The 18,016-nt window shown below is 45.8% G+C and overlaps 1 protein-coding gene across 2 annotated transcripts in view; it reads right to left on the bottom strand.

Annotated features, from left to right (window-relative positions):
• CPNE9 (copine family member 9) overlaps positions 1–18,016 on the bottom strand; it is a 1,048,133-nt gene that overhangs the window by 90,276 nt on the left and 939,841 nt on the right. For both annotated transcript variants that reach the window (XM_085624269.1, XM_085624270.1), the window contains 2 exons: positions 14,180–14,233; positions 12,714–12,775 (listed from right to left, as the gene is read on the bottom strand). In XM_085624269.1, the coding sequence (XP_085480395.1) occupies positions 12,714–12,775; positions 14,180–14,233 (116 nt within the window). The remainder of the gene's footprint in view (positions 1–12,713; positions 12,776–14,179; positions 14,234–18,016) is intronic.

Below are 18,016 nucleotides of genomic sequence, written 5' to 3'. Positions count from 1 at the left end.
TAGGAAATGGATTTTGTCGTTCGCTAATAGCTTTGGCAGCGTTTGATGTATCTTCACAAGACCTGCCAAAAAAGTCTGTTTCCCCTTCTACTGGAGTGTACAACTCCCTCACATCCTCCTTCTTCTAGTAAAGTCTTCAGAGCAGCTGTAATGCTTAGGGAATGACGGGTAAAGATGCCTGCAAGAGATTTTATTCAAAGAAAGTTCTATGGTTATTTATATTGGACTTACTCTACAGGTGAGTCTAATTCGAACAGACACCAAATTGTCATCTGACAAAATCAATAAATAAATATATAAAGCACAAAACACGGGAATATCTTTCGTTGAAAATACAAAAATATTTATATATATGTAGATCAAGTTAAAAAGGAGTACACGTGAACAATGAATTCAGCAATAATTCTTGAAAGAGATGAAATCAAATTTGTTCTCCATTTCATGAAGAAAATATCTATTCCAACAAAAATATCAATGACATATCTCCTAATGAGAATAATAATCACTGGATACAATCAATATTTTGGAAGTAGATGATGGAGTCGACGTTTCAGTCTTAAATGGCGTCAGTCCGTCAGACCATCTTCAGGACAATGGATATTGCATATGAGAAAAGACCCTATTCTTAGTCGGACTCAACAGGATAAATCCTTGTCGTGGAGCTATGGTCAACCCAGCTCATATCGATATCAGAGCTGTCACTAATCCTCAGATCAAGGCCAATCCAGTTTTATGGTGGCAATATAGAACTCCGTCTAAATTAATGGCGGTGATTCTTGGAGGGAATCTCAGCACCTCCAGTCTTAGTGCACTGTATTTATCGCGGGAAGGATGAACACAGGCGTCAGTCCAGAAAAACACGAGTCATTTTCAGATTCGCCCAAGTCTCTAAGGGTATATTGGGTCTCCCCTGCTATTATTCTGTAATGCTTAGGGGCCACTGATGGAGGATGGCTGTCTGGCAAGAGAGCTACCAGAATGTCACACTGCGCACAGTTCCCCGTCCCTTCTCCATGGCCAGTCACTTTTGATGCACTTCGGTGTGCTGACGTCAGGCAGACCTGGAGATGTATGTGGCTTGCATGGTGGTACGTCACTGCTCACTTGCGGATTTTCACAGATGAAGACACTGGTGGTTTCATCAGCTCGTACAATCGCAGCACTAAAATCATCCATCTCTGTCTTCGTCAGAGGATCCGCCAGCAAGTTTTTAGCTCTCGACTACTTTTGCTTCCTTAAATAAAGCCCTCAGGGATCCTCATTGGACCACCAGGTACAGGAACTCCGTCTACGGGTTCAACACATCATCTCACAACTCACAACCCCTGCGGGCTTATTTGTTTCTCAGGCGCTGATAAAATCCTGATTGGGCTGGCTGCAGACCTGATGCAAATCTTGGTGGATCGACAACCATTTGGTGAATGTTTTCTTCAAACACTGGGCAATAGCTCAGACAGTATTTATAGACCAGTAGGAGCTCTTAGAGAAGCATCCAAGGTGGACTTCTTCAACTGCGAGAGGAATGGGTTTCTTTGAGATCTGAAGGGAATCAGCCTTCTTTCCTGAATGGCTAATATCCCTCCAGTCACCAAGAGTTTCCGCACTGACGAAGGATGTAATTGTAGGTTTGCAAGATTTTGAAAATCTCAGCAATTGGCAGCTGCACATGTGGGTGGGGGTGCTCCAAGGAGTCACAGAGATTCATGCCCCTGTCACTCGTAGGGTCAGTCCGTAGCCCGTTTGCGAGATGAAGACACAATCCTCCAGTCAGCAAAGTCTGGCACCTTAGTTAGCTGCTCAATTTGTGAGTTTCTGGTGCCAGAAGAGAAGATCGGCTGCTGAAGTGGATTTATGAAAATAAAACATATATCTTTGTTTATAGTTTGTTCTGTCTTGGGGCAGTTGTTTTACACCTTTTTCTTTCCATTATTTTTGCTTTCTGTTTCCAACATCCAAGGACTGTTCAGTATCCCCGGCTTGTCTACAAACAGCAAACAAAGTGTCATTCACCCTCAACGCATTGTGATTTTGAAAGTGTATGCTGTCACCTCATCTTCTTAACTCGACTCTGCAGCTTCTGTGGGCCTGCTCGCACTGGGCATGAGTAGTGCCTTATGTGTGTCGGGAGCAAACATGTTTGTTGCTCTTCTTTCCAGCTGAGTTGAGGAAAGCTTAGAGTCATACCTTCTCTAAATAACAGATATACAACTTCAGATTCTGGAGTCTGGAGGACTACTACAAGAATAATGTTCAAAACCCAAACTTAGTATTGACTCCAAAGTCTTGCAGGCACATGGCTTTCGGACATCAGTGTGTAATGTGTGCTTGTCAGGTCCAGCACAAAGGCAGACAAGGCAAATGTCTTTTTACATACATTAAAAAAAATTAGTTAGGCCTAAATCCAAAAGTACACACTCTGGTGTGCACTTGTGAGGCAAGGATAAGCTCTGAGTTGTCCTATTTTATCCAGGCTCCAATGTTTGTTTACTGTGATTTGAAGGGTGGGGAGCCCTGAGCTGGAACCCCTCAATACAGGGCATCGCCAGCCTGGAAGGAACGAACTGCAAAAAAGAGAAAACCAGAAGACAAGCCTTCCACCATCTATGCTCCCCAAATCTGGGAACATCTTCCCCATCTATGTTACAACTACCCAGCTCTCCTGCAGTTCACAAAGGTGATGAAGACCCATCTTTTCAGAGAAGACCAAGCGATAGGTGTCACCATTCAAGAACACGTGCTTCATCGCAAAGAAACTGAATCCTAAAGGTGCTGAAGATCGACCTCTACCGAGAACAATACATCACCCGTCAGGACTCACTGCTTCATCATAAAGAAACTGAATCCTAAAGGAGCTAAAGATCGGCCTCTACCGAGAACGATACATCACCCGTCAGGACTCACTGCTTCATCATAAAGAAACTGAATCCTAAAGGAGCTGAAGATCGACCTCTACCGAGAACGATACATCACTCGTCAGGACTCACTGCTTCATCATAAAGAAACTGAATCCTAAAGGAGCTGAAGATCGACCTCCACAGAGAACGATACATCACCCGTCAGGACTCACTGCTTCATCATAAAGAAACTGAATCCTAAAGGAGCTGAGGATCGACCTCCACAGAGAACGATACATCACGCGTCAGGACTCACTGCTTCATCATAAAGAAACTGAATCCTAAAGGAGCTGAAGATCGACCTCTACCGAGAACGATACATCACTCGTCAGGACTCACTGCTTCATCATAAAGAAACTGAATCCTAAAGGAGCTGAAGATCGACCTCCACAGAGAACGATACATCACCCGTCAGGACTCACTGCTTCATCATAAAGAAACTGAATCCTAAAGGAGCTGAGGATCGACCTCCACAGAGAACGATACATCACCCGTCAGGACTCACTTTCCAAGAACATACTGCTTCATCGCAAAGAAATTGAATCCTAAAGGAGCCTCTACAGCAAACGCTACATCACCCATCAGGACTCACAGCTCCATCACAAAGAAACTGAATCCTAAAGGAGCCTCTACAGCAAACGCTACATCACCCATCAGGACTCACTACTTCATCACAAAGAAGCTGAATCCTAAAGGAGCTGAAGATCGACCTCTACAGAGAATGCCACATCACCCGTCAGGACTCACTGCTTCATCGCAAAGAAACTGAATCCTAAAGGAGCTGAAGATCGACCTCTACAGACAACGCTACATCACCCGCCAGGACTGACTGCTTCATCATAAAGAAACTGAATCCTAAAGGAGCCTCTACAGCAAACGCTACATCACCCATCAGGACTCACTGCTTCATCACAAAGAAACTGAATCCTAAAGGAGCTGAAGATCGACCTCCACACAGAACGATACATCACCCGTCAGGACTCACTGCTTCATCATAAAGAAACTGAAACCTAAAGGAGCCTCTACAGCAAACGCTACATCACCCATCAGGATTCACAGCTCCGTCATAAAGAAACTGAATCCTAAAGGAGCCTCTACAGCAAACGCTACATCACCCATCAGGACTCACTGCTTCATCACAAAGAAACTGAATCCTAAAGGAGCCTCGACAGCAAACGCTACATCACCCATCAGGATTCACAGCTCTGTCATAAAGAAACTGAATCCTAAAGGAGCCTCTACAGCAAAGGCTACATCACCCGTCAGGACTCACTGCTTCATCACAAAGAAACTGAATCTTTAAGGAGCTGAAGATCGACCTCCACACAGAACGATACATCATCCGTCAGGACTCACTGCTTCATCATAAAGAAACTGAAACCTAAAGGAGCCTCTACAGCAAACGCTACATCACCCATCAGGACTCACTGCTTCATCACAAAGAAACTGAATCCTAAAGGAGCCTCTACAGCAAACGCTACATCACCCATCAGGACTCACTGCTTCATCACAAAGAAACTGAATCCTAAAGGAGCCTCTACAGCAAACGCTACATCACCCATCAGGATTCACAGCTCCGTCATAAAGAAACTGAATCCTAAAGGAGCCTCTACAGCAAACGCTACATCACCCATCAGGACTCACTATCATAGAACATACTGCTTCATCGCAAAGAAACTGAATCATAAAGGAGCTGTAGACACACCTTTTCAGAGAACGCGACATCATCGCTCATTAGGACTCACTATCCAAGAATGTAAAGAACCTGAATCCAAAGGAGCTGAAACCCTAACTCTTCAGGATATGCTACATCTCCACCCATTACGACTCACAATCTACGAATGTCCTGTTTTACTGCAACAATCCAGATTCTTAAGTCAGGGATTCCACCTTTGTTCAGTGCTCCGATACTCTTGAGCTATGTTCTTGCTCTACAACCACCTACACATAGTTAATGTGTTCCTGAAGTGGTGCTGCAAACACATGTGGTAAACATGCTCTGGAGGAGTACCGTCCTCCACGTCAGAGGCCATATCACCTACGCAGGTCCTGTTCCTCCTGCTGAAAGATGCACGCCTTGGGGAACGCATGGAAGGCATGTGTGGTGGTAAAGTAGTGCACTCTCAGGATGGAAGACCTAAGCACCGCAGCTACCAGCAATGCTCACGATACATGTTACATACAAACACGGCTTGGGAATATCCTCGACTGCATCACATCTAGTTGATATTAAAAGCTCTTTTAGTGAATTTGAAAATTGAAGGACAGCATTGTTAAATGCCGAAGAAATAGAGACTTTAAGTGGATGAAAGTTTAATCAATTCATTGACAAACTGGAATGAAAGAGCACTTGAGACAGAATATCAAGCAGATTAGGTTGTGGCTTTCATCAGTAGAGGTTTGGCTCTTGAAGAACATAAAATCTATTTTGATGAAGTCTTTCAAATGATGCCTTTGGGATCCTTTATTTGACTCATTATCTGCTAACGTTCTGTGACTGTGTTTGTGAAAGTGTCAAGGGCGGAGATTGCGGCCAGCTGTGTCAATGGATCTGTGGCTAAGTTTGAGTGATTCAGTGAATCTTTGTGAACATCCATGTGCGCATTGGAGCGTGTGCATGTGAACCTGACCCTGTCTATGGAATTGTGTGCATCTCTGGATCTAGAAATCTGTGAGCCAGTGAATGTGTGTGCATGTAAATATATAGCAACATCACAAAACAAAATGATGGATGGAGTGTTGTCATTTTTAAAACACTCACCCCCAGTCACGGATCTGTGTTAAATCCATTCTTCTTTTGCTCCCCATGCCACCCCAGTTTAGATATGGCCATATGCAAATCAGCCTTGACCCTGCTCCCAATGGGAGCAGTCCAGCCCGAACTGCCAAGCCAGGTCTTCGCTGGACCGGAAACAAGGATCCTGGGACCAGTTTTGGGGTAACACCCCTCATCAGCCAGGCTAGTGTGAATCCAGTGGCAAAGTGAGCAAGAGACCCACGTCTGGGAATACCCTGCCAACTTAGGGCGAACAAAGGAACACAAGGAGATGATGGACGGAGCACTGAAACTTTTCAGACATTCACCCCCAGTCACAGATCTGGGTTGAAACCATCATCATTCTTTAAGCTCACTTCGCCACCCCAGTTCAGACGCAGCTATATGCAAATCAGTCTTGACCCTGTGCTTCATGGGAACAGTCCAGCCCGAACTGCCAAGCCAGGTCTTCCCTGAACCAGAAACAAGCATCTTGGGACTGGTTTCGGGGTAACACCCCTCATCAGCCAGGCTAGCTTGAATTCAGTGGCAAAATGAGCAAGGGACCCACGTCTGGGCATAGCCTGCAAACTAACAAAGGAACCACAAGGAGATGATGGACAGAGCGCTGAAACTTTTCAGACACTGACCCCCAGTCACAGATTTGGGTTGAATCCATCATAATTCTTTAGCTCACTTCACCACCCCAGTTCAGACACAGCTATATGCAAATCAGTCTTGACCCTGTGCCTGAACAGTCCAGCCTAAACTGCCAAGCCATGTCTTCCCTGAACCAGAAACAAGCATCCTGGGACCGGTTTTGGGGTAACACCCCTCTTCAGCCAGGCTAGCCTGAATCCAGTGGCAAAGTGAGCAAGGGACTCACGTCTGGGCATACCCTGCCAAGTTAGGGCACACAAAGCAAACACAAAGAGATGATGGACGGAGTGCTGAAACTTTTCAGACACTCACCCCCAGTCACAGATCTGTGTTGAATCCATCATCATTCTTTAGCTCACTTCGCCACCTCAGTTCAGACCCAGCCATATGCAAATCAGTCTTGACCCTGTGCCTCATGGGAATAGTCCAGCCCGCACTGCCAAGCCATGTCTTCCCTGAATCAGAAACTAGTGTCCTGGGACCGGTATCGGGGTAACACCCCTCATCAGCCAGGCTAGCAAAGTGAGCAAGGGACCCACATCTGGGCATAACCATGGCATAACCATGGCCACGTAGGGCACCCACAGCATCATCACAAAAGCATCCTAGGTTTTTGTTTCCGGTCCATGGAGGATCTGGTTTGGCAGTTCGGCACGGTGAGCAAAAAAACAATGGATTTAGCCCAGATCTGTGACTGGGCGAATGTTTGACAATGTTCAGCATTCCGTCTATCATCTGTTTGTGCTGCATGCAAATATATATTCATGTCTGAATCTATGTGAGGGTATGATGATAAAACCACTTTAATTTTTTTTTTTTTTAAACATAAGCATCATTTTTATAATGCCATATGTAATGGATACAAGACTTCAGATTGACATCACACCGACATAAAAACTTTAATTCCAGAAAGTCTTTTTAGCCTACGGTTTTTAAGTCATACAAATCAAATTTCCCTTGTGATTGCAGCTGCTTTCTTGACTTTGTCAACATATATTCTCAGGAATTAAAGAGTCCTTTGGTTTACTCAGTAAACCTCAAATTCCACTGAAAGTTAACTTGTTCATGCGTGATGATGTATTGGGAACAATTCAGTGTAATGTCATTTTTAAAGGTTATTTTTAAAATGTTACCAGTGTTTTCTTCAAGTAACCCTAGCGCTTCTTTTTCTGCTAAATATCACGAAATTCAATATTAAATGAGTTTTGATGGGATCGCGTTATTTTTTCATACAAGTGTGTAAAACCCTTGCATACCTGCGAGATACTAGTACCAGCAGAAAATGTCTGTGGGTGACATTTTCTGTCAGCACAGGTCTCTTTCATGTAAAAACGATACAAAATGACATTAAATTACATTTTGCATAACATAAAATGTATGCAAATTTGGTTGATGGAATTCTAATTTCACCAAGTCCTACTTGTTAATCTATCTCTATTTGTTTGAACCTTTGTGTGTGACACGTGTGTAGGGTATCTACATGGCACACAGAGGGGGTTGAGGGACAAAGACCTTCATATGTGCAGCGGCTAAGGTTGCTGGGAGGACCCTGGTGACAAACCAAAGAGTCCTTAAAAGCATTCTTATTTGGCACTTGGGCAGCGCAGACTGTACACAAGGAACACTCTGAGGGAAGTGCTCGGACAGGGCGGCAGGATCACAACTGAAACAAGAAACAAGCATTGGCATAGCCAATAGGTCTTTCCTTTGGGACCTTATAAGTGTTTAGCCATGCAACAGTTGCATAACTAAATACTTATAAGGTCCCAAAAGCGAGACCTATTGGCTATGCCAAGCGGCCGTGCGGCCGCGAAAGTGATCGCAATCGCGATCAAACATCAAAGCGGCCGCGAAAGTGAAAGTAATCGCAGTCAAGCGCGGCGCGCGCGGCGGCACACATGCACTGTAGCTCTAGGCTGGCATGGTAGCACTTTTTGGAGCCCTCTCAATAAGTCTCGCCAGACCAGCGCATGCGCTGGGTCAGGCGAGACCTAAAAACGGTCAAATATTAAAAGAAGTAGTAAAGCATGTAGTAGCTAAAAACAACGAATATGCTGGGTAACTACCCCCAAAAATGACGAAAATCTGTGAAGAAAATGGAGGTTAACTTTTTTAACTTTAGTTAATAACAGTGCCCATCAGCCGTGAAGCCAATGGAAACCAGTGAAACTGAGAGGGGTTCAACTGAGCAAAGCAACAACAGGCCTTCATAAATATCTTTGTGGGTTGGCCAAGAAGTGTCTCCGCCACTTGGATTCAGTTAAGATGTTTTCATTTCTACAAAGCTGAACAGTGAGCGATGCTGCAAAGCTAACCTACCCTGGGGCGTCGTCAGCCTCTGGTCCCGGCCTGGTGTCCGCCAACAAGAATCCTTCATCCAACTTTACCCAAAGTCCTCCGAAGTGACCCATGAAGGCCTGTTGTTGGGCCGGCCCAGCGAGAGAAAAGGAGTGACACCTCTGACGTTGATAAAAGGGGGGTAATGGACGCCCTGCAGTACTAACAGTGTCGGATTGGTAACGCGGGCACTCGGGCAATGTCCGAGGGGCAGGTCTCCGACTTCCAGCTGTGGGCTGCTTTTCTGAGCAGCCTGGGGGTCCGATTTGGACAGTTTCTGTGTTGTTCGGATACCGTCAGCGTCCCAGTAGGTGCCTGAGTTACTATTCTGGAGGCAGATGGGCGTCCATTACCCCCCTTTTATCAACGTCAGAGGTGTCACTCCTTTTCTCTCGCTGGGCCGGCCCATTAATATATACAGATTGAGTGGGGCAGGGGGCCTGAGCAAAAGTGGCCTCACTTGTTTCCAGGTGTGTTTCACCAGTGTAAACTAATCCATGTTTTTTTTCCAAAGCCCGCTCCCCCTTTTTTAATAAAATTTTGCCGAAGCAGTGTTTTGTTGAAAGGCAATATGCAAATGTGGGCCACTTTTTTTAGCAGCCCGGGCCGATTTTTAATCCCAATCCAACCCAGAACCAATTCATAAAACAATAAACATCTGGTATTCAGCGCCAAGATACCCTTCTGGGTGAACGTGCGCTATACAAATATACGTTCTGCCATAAACATATAAATTCCTCAGAGTATTGGCCCCATAATGTTTATCCTCTGCTAGTAATGTCTTGTAAAAGAAAGATTTTACCAAAGTTCAGAGGGGTATCCTTCCAATATATATCTATATATGTCTTCAAATGCTAGTGTATTCTGGGGGAATGCCACCAGAGTAAACTTGAAAACCCTATTTATTTTTAAATCTACCAGTTATACCGCCCATGGCTTTGGCCATCCGTGCTTCATATGTGCTGGGCAAGTTCGGCACAAAGGCAGACGGGGCCCAGAATCAAACCATGATTTCTTCCCACATCAGTTTTGAAAAGTATTGGTTGTGCCCAGGTCCCAGGAGGTCCTGCTGGTGTGCACTTGTAATAAAAATAGACCTGCAAAGCTTGCGGTGTCTGACCAGAGAAGCAAAACAGGGCCAGGGCAGAAGTGTGGCCACAGTGGACGGCGCAAATGTGGTCACAAAAAACACAGAAGATACCGGGCTGAGGGGTTCACACAAGCACACGTGTGATTCTTCCACAGTGTCACTGTGAATCTTTTAAAATGGGAAATGGGTGTGTGTGTGTGTGTGCACATAAATAAATCTGTGTGCACATCTGTGAATGTTTGCAAGTAAGTGAACGTGGGTGCACAGATATGACTGTCTGAATGTGTACAAGCGTTTGTCCATGTACTTTTTGTCAGTCGATTGCCTATCATAGTGTGAATTTGTCTGTGTGTGTGAGACTGCGATCTGTGTTTGTGTGTATCTGTGAGGGAGCATGTTTACATGTGTCTATCAATCTCTGTGAGTCAGTGAATGCGTGTATTTGTGTAAATATGTGTATGTTTGTAAATCTAGTACTGTTTTCTACTGTCCTTGTGTGTGTGTGTGTGTGTGTGTGCGTGCCCATAGTCTTGTCTGAAGCCAGAATTTATTCTGTTTCTCACATGTTACGCCTCATAATATTGAATCCAGAGTGTAATAATTGCCTTGTGTATTAGGCGAAAGTCTAGAAGCGCTGTCAGAACCTCAGTATACTTTTGGGAAAGTGATGTGTGGAATGAATTCAAAGTAATTTAATTATATTTTATTAAAAGTTAATGTTACATGAATATATAAATTATAACAAGTTTGTTACAATCTTTTATAATTAAATAATGCATGTTTAAATTTTTTGTTTTTTTAACATTACATTATATTCATTTATACCTGTAACTATTTAAATCACGTAATTTAACATTATTCCCTATTGTATTTAATTAAAAGTCTTTCCCATCATTATGTTCTATGACAGAGTGTTGTAGTACCACTAGTTGACCATGTGTGGTGCTGGTGTTACTCTTGCTCTCATCTGGAGTATTTTGCCACAGTTTTGGGTCTCTTTTGTAGCTTTGGTGTTGTGTAGTTCTCACTAATCTGTAGGGCCTTCGTGTTTGTTGGACAACGTAAACTTTGGGTAAGGTGCCCAGACTGCTTCCGGGCACCCCCGCAGGATGTAGGCCGAGAGACCAGCTAGCTCACAGTGCCACCGTAAGCCCCCCTAACCTTACCAGGGAGCAATGGTTTCTGGCAGTCACTGAACATGACAACCCTGATCCCTCAGGGATCGTCGAAACAGATCAGAACCTTTCGCTCAGTCACTCGTGCTTACTTGTGCTCAGAGAAAAATACAGAATACACACTGGGACGTTTTCAATATATTTATTGACCCAACGTTATTCTTGTAAAGAACACATGTGCTGTGATAATCAGTCGACAGAAGCAGATGAAAGTGATTACAAGCACCAAAAGCGTAAATAGTATGTACAGTTCTACCGAGGTGCTAAAACAGTGTATGTATGCAGGCATATAAACAAGGCAGTAATCTGGTGTACTCCTACTGTGCAAACCGTACTCGGCGTGTACTTAGAGTGTGTTTAGGTGTGAAGCCAAGAATCCCCCCAAGGGATGAACCAGCCCTATCACCTGGAGGGAGAGACTGCAGGAGCTTGTCCTGGTCATGAACTGGACACCCCCTCACGGAGATGTCAGACTGCTGCGTGGTGAAGTGTCAGCCTGCAGGGACCCTCGGTGTCAGGTGAAGGGCCTCCCCTGATAATCCTATGAGGTGCTGATCATTTATAACAGAAAGCGTCCTTGCGATGTATGTATGGATTAGCAGAGTTCTGGATACGTAGAAAGCTCTGGTGCCCCGTGGATGAAGATATAGAACGACCTTTGTACATAGTGCGTAAAGAGGCCTTATACATGATGTTCGAGGCATCGTGATAATGTGTGAAGCTGGATGTGTAAACAAAGTAGTTTCAGAGAAACTAATCCAACATTGTTGTGCACACAAATATGTCCAAAAGGTCACAGCAGAAATATTATTGTGAAAAATAAGACATTTGTAAGGAATGAGCCGCTTCGCTACATGGGCCGAACCCGGGGACAGAACACCCACTCCTCATACTATGGGTCGATATATAAAAGTTATCTAAAGCCAGCAGGCCATGATGAAGCAAAGATAAAAAAAGTTTTACACTGTTCTTAAAATAATCTAAAAGCTAGCTTCCCTATAAAATATTCATATAAAAGCCTTGAAGCCATTATACTAATTGAAATCGCAAGCACTCAGAAAGCCATGGTGTCTAGAAAAGTAAAGAAAAACGCTGTTTGTGAGCAGCAATGGGCTTACTCGTTTGTGGGTGGGACATCTCTCCTTAAACCCCTCCCCATCCCTTCCTAAACCCTTCCTTACTCCTCCCGAAACCCCTCCCATTTAGTAGTAAGTACATCCCCTTTTCTACCCACCACCCGGTCCCTCACACATTTACTATTAAGTAGTAAACTTCCTTGTGTGAGGATCTCCCGATAAAACAGATACGAGAGGTGGGGGTGGGCATTTACAGTCGTAGGTTAGTGAATAGCATTTGTAGTACTTAAGTTGTACTAAATGCAGTTTGTGAAAAGGCCCCTGAAATGAGCTGATAGAGGTGGTTTTTGCACAAGAAGAGATTCTGGCCTGGCTGATGTCGGTGTCAACCAGAGCAGTGTGACATTCTTCCTACTGTTGTACAGTTTCGACGGTTCTTTAGAATATTCAGTGTCTCTGGGGATTCACATAGCACCAACCTCACTAGGAAGCAATGGGGAGCGGAGCAAGGGGCGGCCGCCCAGGTGTAACGAGCCAAGGGGCTCCCAGCGAGGCTGGTGCAGGATAATTCCTATTTGTTGGGATTCGGTGTCTCTTGAAAAGGGGGTTCTTCCTGAACTCTAAGAGGGCCAGAGGGGGGGTCATTGGACATATAGGGAGGGGCAGGCCAGTAGTGCACAATAGTTCACTTGGTTACTTACAGAATACGCTCTCCGACTCACTTACCCGCCTTTGATGTAATCTACAAATGTGTACTCGGACTCCACCTTGAACGACAGAAGTGTCACCTAAGGGGCCAACATTGAAATGGATTATTTGTCGATCAGATCCACAGAATTTACTGTTAGTAAACAGGGTAATCATATCACACTTCACAAACTGAGGCGACACTCTCTTTTTAAAAAGGGAGTAAACCTACGTGCTTGCACGTATGATGTTTGTATTGTTTCTCATTTTTGGGGATTTATAGAAATCCGCAAAAACATTTTCATAACCTAGGAAGGTTATCCCTTTCTATACAAATATCTGTTTCTGCCAAGCCTCCCAGACCAGTGGGACCGCAGGCCACCTCTCCCTTTTGTTTTTCTTTACACATATAAACACTTTTACATATTGAAATATCCATTCCAGCCCTTATCCGGAAACGACAGAGTGTTTGGAGCACTCCCCCAATCCAAGTATACTTTACTCCAACTTTGTTGTAGCGTAAGAGAGCCGTCCTGGTGTGAAATGACATTGGAAATGTTTGAGAGACTCTTCAAAATAACAACTTTCTCGGTTTTACCCTAGAACCCACCGGCCATTTCTTTGGGACCGCTGCTTATTCCTGTCTATTTACCACACTTACAAATGCAGAAACAACTGGCCAGCGGTTGTACGTTCTATCTGTAGGTGAAAATATTAGCTTCTCCTGTGTAATACGACTTGCAACCTGTGTGCAGATTACGCTGGTTTTGCACCTAATTCCCTTATGCGTGCACAATATTTCCTCATGGGGATCCTACATCTGGCTGGGACTTGAATGACAGCTGTTATTACCCAACGTAAATCATGAGTGCGCATTGAATTGACGCAGATGAGATGAAACGTGGTAGGATTCAATCCTGTGCCTTAAGTCAGTCACAGGTGCTCTGCCCCCTGAGGTAACTCGCCAGCAGTGAGGGTAGGAGATATCTCTGTGTGTGTTGCTGGGAGGACGGTGTGGCCGGCCCGGGGTGCCTGTAGGCACTGGTGCCTGTGGTTACTCTAAGGTTGGTTCTGCTGGGCAGTTGGCACAAGAGGATGGTTCAGGCTCAGTTCTGTTGGTACAGATGTTGATGGTGGTCTGTGCTGGTTGGGGTGGTGGTGGAGCATGTGGTATGTAGGTACTTAGGGTATCAATGCCCGGTAGTGCATCTGGCACATGGGTGGGGTTGCGGGACGATGTCGTGGCGAGGATGTTCATGGTGTACATGGTAGATGGGATTGTGGCAGAGAACAAAACTACAAGGTCCAGAATCCAACGTGATGGTGGCTAAAGGTCTACGCCTGGATGAAGGTGAGGCCTGTGGCCTTGTCTGTTCGATGACCCAGGCAAAGAGCTCATCTCCGGGGACCAAGAAGCCGCTTCTCAGCGCTAGCGGGGTGGGCAGAATGGCTCGTGTCACTGGTGACAGCAAAGACACACTAGGGGTGGAGACCAGACCACTCACCGTTCCTGAGTTGATGTATTTCTTCTTTTTCACCTTCTTCTTTGGATTTAAAACCTAAAAAAAGCAGAGCGACAGATAAAGAGACGCATCAGCGCAGTGCCCTCCATTAGACGACACCCCAGATCGTGAGTCCCTATGCCAGCAGCGGGTGCCGCGTAGGAGTAAGATGAGTTCCCACACTCTGCACTGAGGGTGCAGACGTATGATGGCACCTGAAGGGGGGGTCTGCACCCACACCCTCCCAGTCTCTGTAATGGAGATGGTGGGCTTCTGGGAGACCCCACCCATGTCTTGGCCAAGGAATAACTCCAGTGTAACAAGCAGCATAAGCAGGGCCCCTGGAAACATGCGGCATAAGCAGTGTCCTTGGAAATATGCGGCAGAAGCAGTGTCCCTGGAAATATGCGGCAGAAGCAGTGTCCCTGGAAATATGCGGCAGAAGCAGGGCCCCTGGAAATATGCGGCAGAAGCAGGGCCCCTGGAAATATGCGGCATAAGCAGGGCCACCGGAAACCTTCGACAGCAGGGGACCAACTTATGCAGCAGAGATGACTAAACCATGGGGTATTCTGTGGGGTGAATTGGTCTCTCGCATGTAACGCACATTGATACATGAGGGATCACATGCAAACTACAACGTTTCCTTAAGAAAGAAAATGATACACATTTAGGAGATCCTAAAAATGTATTCCTCAAGAAATAATGATTTTATCTTTCATAAAGCGCAGTAACATCACTGTATTGACACTGTCCCTCCTAGTCCCTAAAGTAAAATGGTTTCTGCTTATCTATTGGTTTGAAGGCCTGCCTAGCTAATCGCCTATCTATCTGGCTGCCTGTCTGATTGTCTAGCTACCCACCTATCTATCTGGCTGGCTGTCTGCCTGCCTAGCTACCCGCCTATCTATCTGGCTGGCTGTCTGCCTAGCTACCCGCCTATCTACCTGGCTACCTGTCTGTCTGACTAGCTATCTGCCTATCTATCTGTCTGCCTGTCTGCCTGCCTAGCTGCCCGCCTATCTATCTGGCTGCCTGTCTGCCTGCCTAGCGACCCACCTATCTATCTGGCTGCCTAACTATCTATCTCGCTGCGTGGCTGCCTGGCTATTTATCTGGCTGTCAGGCTATCTATATAGCTAGGGTACAATGGTTGTGCTTGTGAGGTCACAGGCTAGAGGAGAATGGCTATGCCTGTGAGGTCACAGGCTAGGGGGGAATGGTTATGCCTGTGAGGTCACAGGCTAAGGAGCAACAGCTTTGCTTGTGAGGTCACAGGCTAGGGGGAATGGCTATGCCTGTGAGGTCACAGGCTAGGGGGACAATGGCTGTGCCTGTGAGGTCACAGGCTAGGGGATAATGACTGTCCTTATGAGGTCACAGGCTAGGGAGGATGGCTATGCCTGTAAGGTCACAGGCTAAGGAGCAACGGCTGTGCATATGAGGTCACAGGCTAGGGGACAATGTCTGTGCCTGTGAGGTCACAGGCTAGGGGACAATGCTGTGCTTGTGAGGTTACAGGCTAGGGGACAATGTCTGTGCCTGTGAGGTCACAGGCTAGGGGGCAATGCGGTGCTTGTGAGGCCACAGGCTAGGGGACAATAACTGTGATTTTGAGGTCACAGGTTGGGAGGCAACGGCTGTGCCTGTGAAGACACAGGCTAAGAAGAAATGGCTGTGCTAGTGAGGTCACAGGCTAGGGGACAATGGCTGTGATTGTGAGGTCACATGCTAGGGGGCAACAGCTGTACCTGTGAGATCACAGGCTAGGGGACAATGGCTGTGTTTTTGAAGTCACAGGCTAGGGGGTAACGGCTGTGCTTGTGAGGTCACAGGCTAAGGAGCAATGGCTGTGCTTGTGAGGTTACAGACTAGGGGGACAATGGCTGTGCTTGTGAGGTCACACGCTAGGGGCACACATGCTGTGCTTGTGAGGTCACAGGCTAGGGGGCAACGGCTGTGCTTGTGAGGTCACAGGCTAGGGGACAATGTCTGTGCCTGTGAGGTCACAGGCTAGGGGACAATGCTGTGCTTGTGAGGTCACAGGCTAGGGGACAATGGCTGTGATTGTGAGGTCTCAGGCTAAGGGACAATGCTGTGCTTGTGAGGTCACAGGCGCAGGAGCAATGGCTGTGCTAGTGAGGTCACAGGTTGGGGGGCAATGGCTGTGCTTGTGAGGTCACAGGTTAAGGAGCAATGACTGTGCCTGTGAGGTCATAGGCTAGGGGACAATGGCTATGATTGTGAGGTCACAGGCTGGGGTGCAACGGCTGTGCCTGTGATGTCACAGGCCAGGGGACAATGACTGTGCTTTTTTTTAAAGTTTAAAATGCTTTATTGAACTTATATGGAGAGACAACTATAAAGTAAACACAATATTCAAAACAGTACAATTCAAGCACGGTAAATAAAAGAAATATATGCACGCTTAAGAGTTCAGTATACCCGAGCTCGAATTGAAAAACAGAAACTATTTACAAAACAATATGCATTTTTAGGAGATTTTGTAAGAGAAGAAAAGAGGGAGAAGGAAAAAGAAAGAGAAAACGAGAAGAGAGGAAAAGACGAAATGGAAATGATAAGCAATAACAGCATTGCAATAATAACCATGTTAACTTAATGAAGATTTACCAACATTTATGGAGGTTTATAACTAGTGACCGTAGATTTGGATAGAGCAGCTTGACTGGATGGGAATGTTGTGAGTGGCAACCATAATAAATCTTTTTTAATCAGTAAAGGAGTGGAGGTGGCATATGCGCGATCCAATCTGTGATGATGACATAAAAGATTCCACCAGGCAATAGAAGTAATTTTAGTGGTATCTTTCCAATTCGTGGTGATAGTCTGCAGGGCAATAGCTATAGCCAAATCAATAAACGTTCCTATATTCCCTTGAGAACGCCACAGGGAGGAAAAGATGCCTAAAAAAACATGTGAAATATCGAAAGAGAACGACGTGGACAGAATTTCATTAAGTTTCTTCCAAATGAGCCGCCAGAGCCTATTAACCTAAGGACAAAGAAAAACATGTGCAAAAAATCACTTTTGTGGTGAGAACAAGACCAGCAATTGGCATTGTTAGTCAGTTGGAACTACGGAGGTCCTCAGGGGCCAAGAAGAGGCTGCTATGAAAAGAATACAACGTTTGTGTTGTGTTTGCAGAACCAGACCCAGGTCCTCTCTGATGAACCCCTCCTTAGTATGTGCCCGGGGTCGCACGGGTCACACTGAGCTGGTGCCCACTCACTCTGCCCCAACCCTCCAGTCTGTTCATGGGATTATCCCTTCCTTGGGGCTGCTGGCGTGAGGCTGGAGGATGCTGCCGGTCAAGGCTTTTCTGCTGTGTGCAAAACCAGGACCTGAGCTCTTTTAAACAAAATCCGAGGCCATGCTGTGCTGACCTAGTGCCCCTCCACCCACTGCCAACATCCTGCTAGGATATCATCTTTGGGGCGTAGGGGAGGGGTTTTCTTCTGCTGAAACCCTCAAGGATTGTGCTGAGACTGTAGACCAGGGGCCGTATTACGGAAGTGCCCCGGGGGCGCAAAGGGTGTTAGCGCCTGCTTTGCGTGCCCCCTTGGTATTACAGAAAGGGCTACAGATGCTTGTGCGGCCCCTTCTGTATTAGAGATAGTGCAGGTGCACACTTAGCACCAGGGCTATCACCTGAGGGCATTCCCTCATTTGCATGAGGGAGTGGCCCCAGGCAAATGAGGGAATATCTTTTCCTCTGCACCAGCACCATATTGCAGATGCTCAGTGTCCCCAAGTGAAAATTGGAACCCAAAAGTGACTGTACAAGATTATCTTGTACAGTCACTTTTGGGTTCCAATTTT

Source organism: Triturus cristatus, chromosome 9 (assembly GCF_964204655.1).
Source record: "Triturus cristatus chromosome 9, aTriCri1.1, whole genome shotgun sequence".
Classification (NCBI taxonomy): Eukaryota; Metazoa; Chordata; class Amphibia; order Caudata; family Salamandridae; genus Triturus; species Triturus cristatus.
The sequence above is the reverse complement of the archived record's forward strand: the minus strand, read 5'-3'. Positions and strand labels throughout refer to the sequence as shown.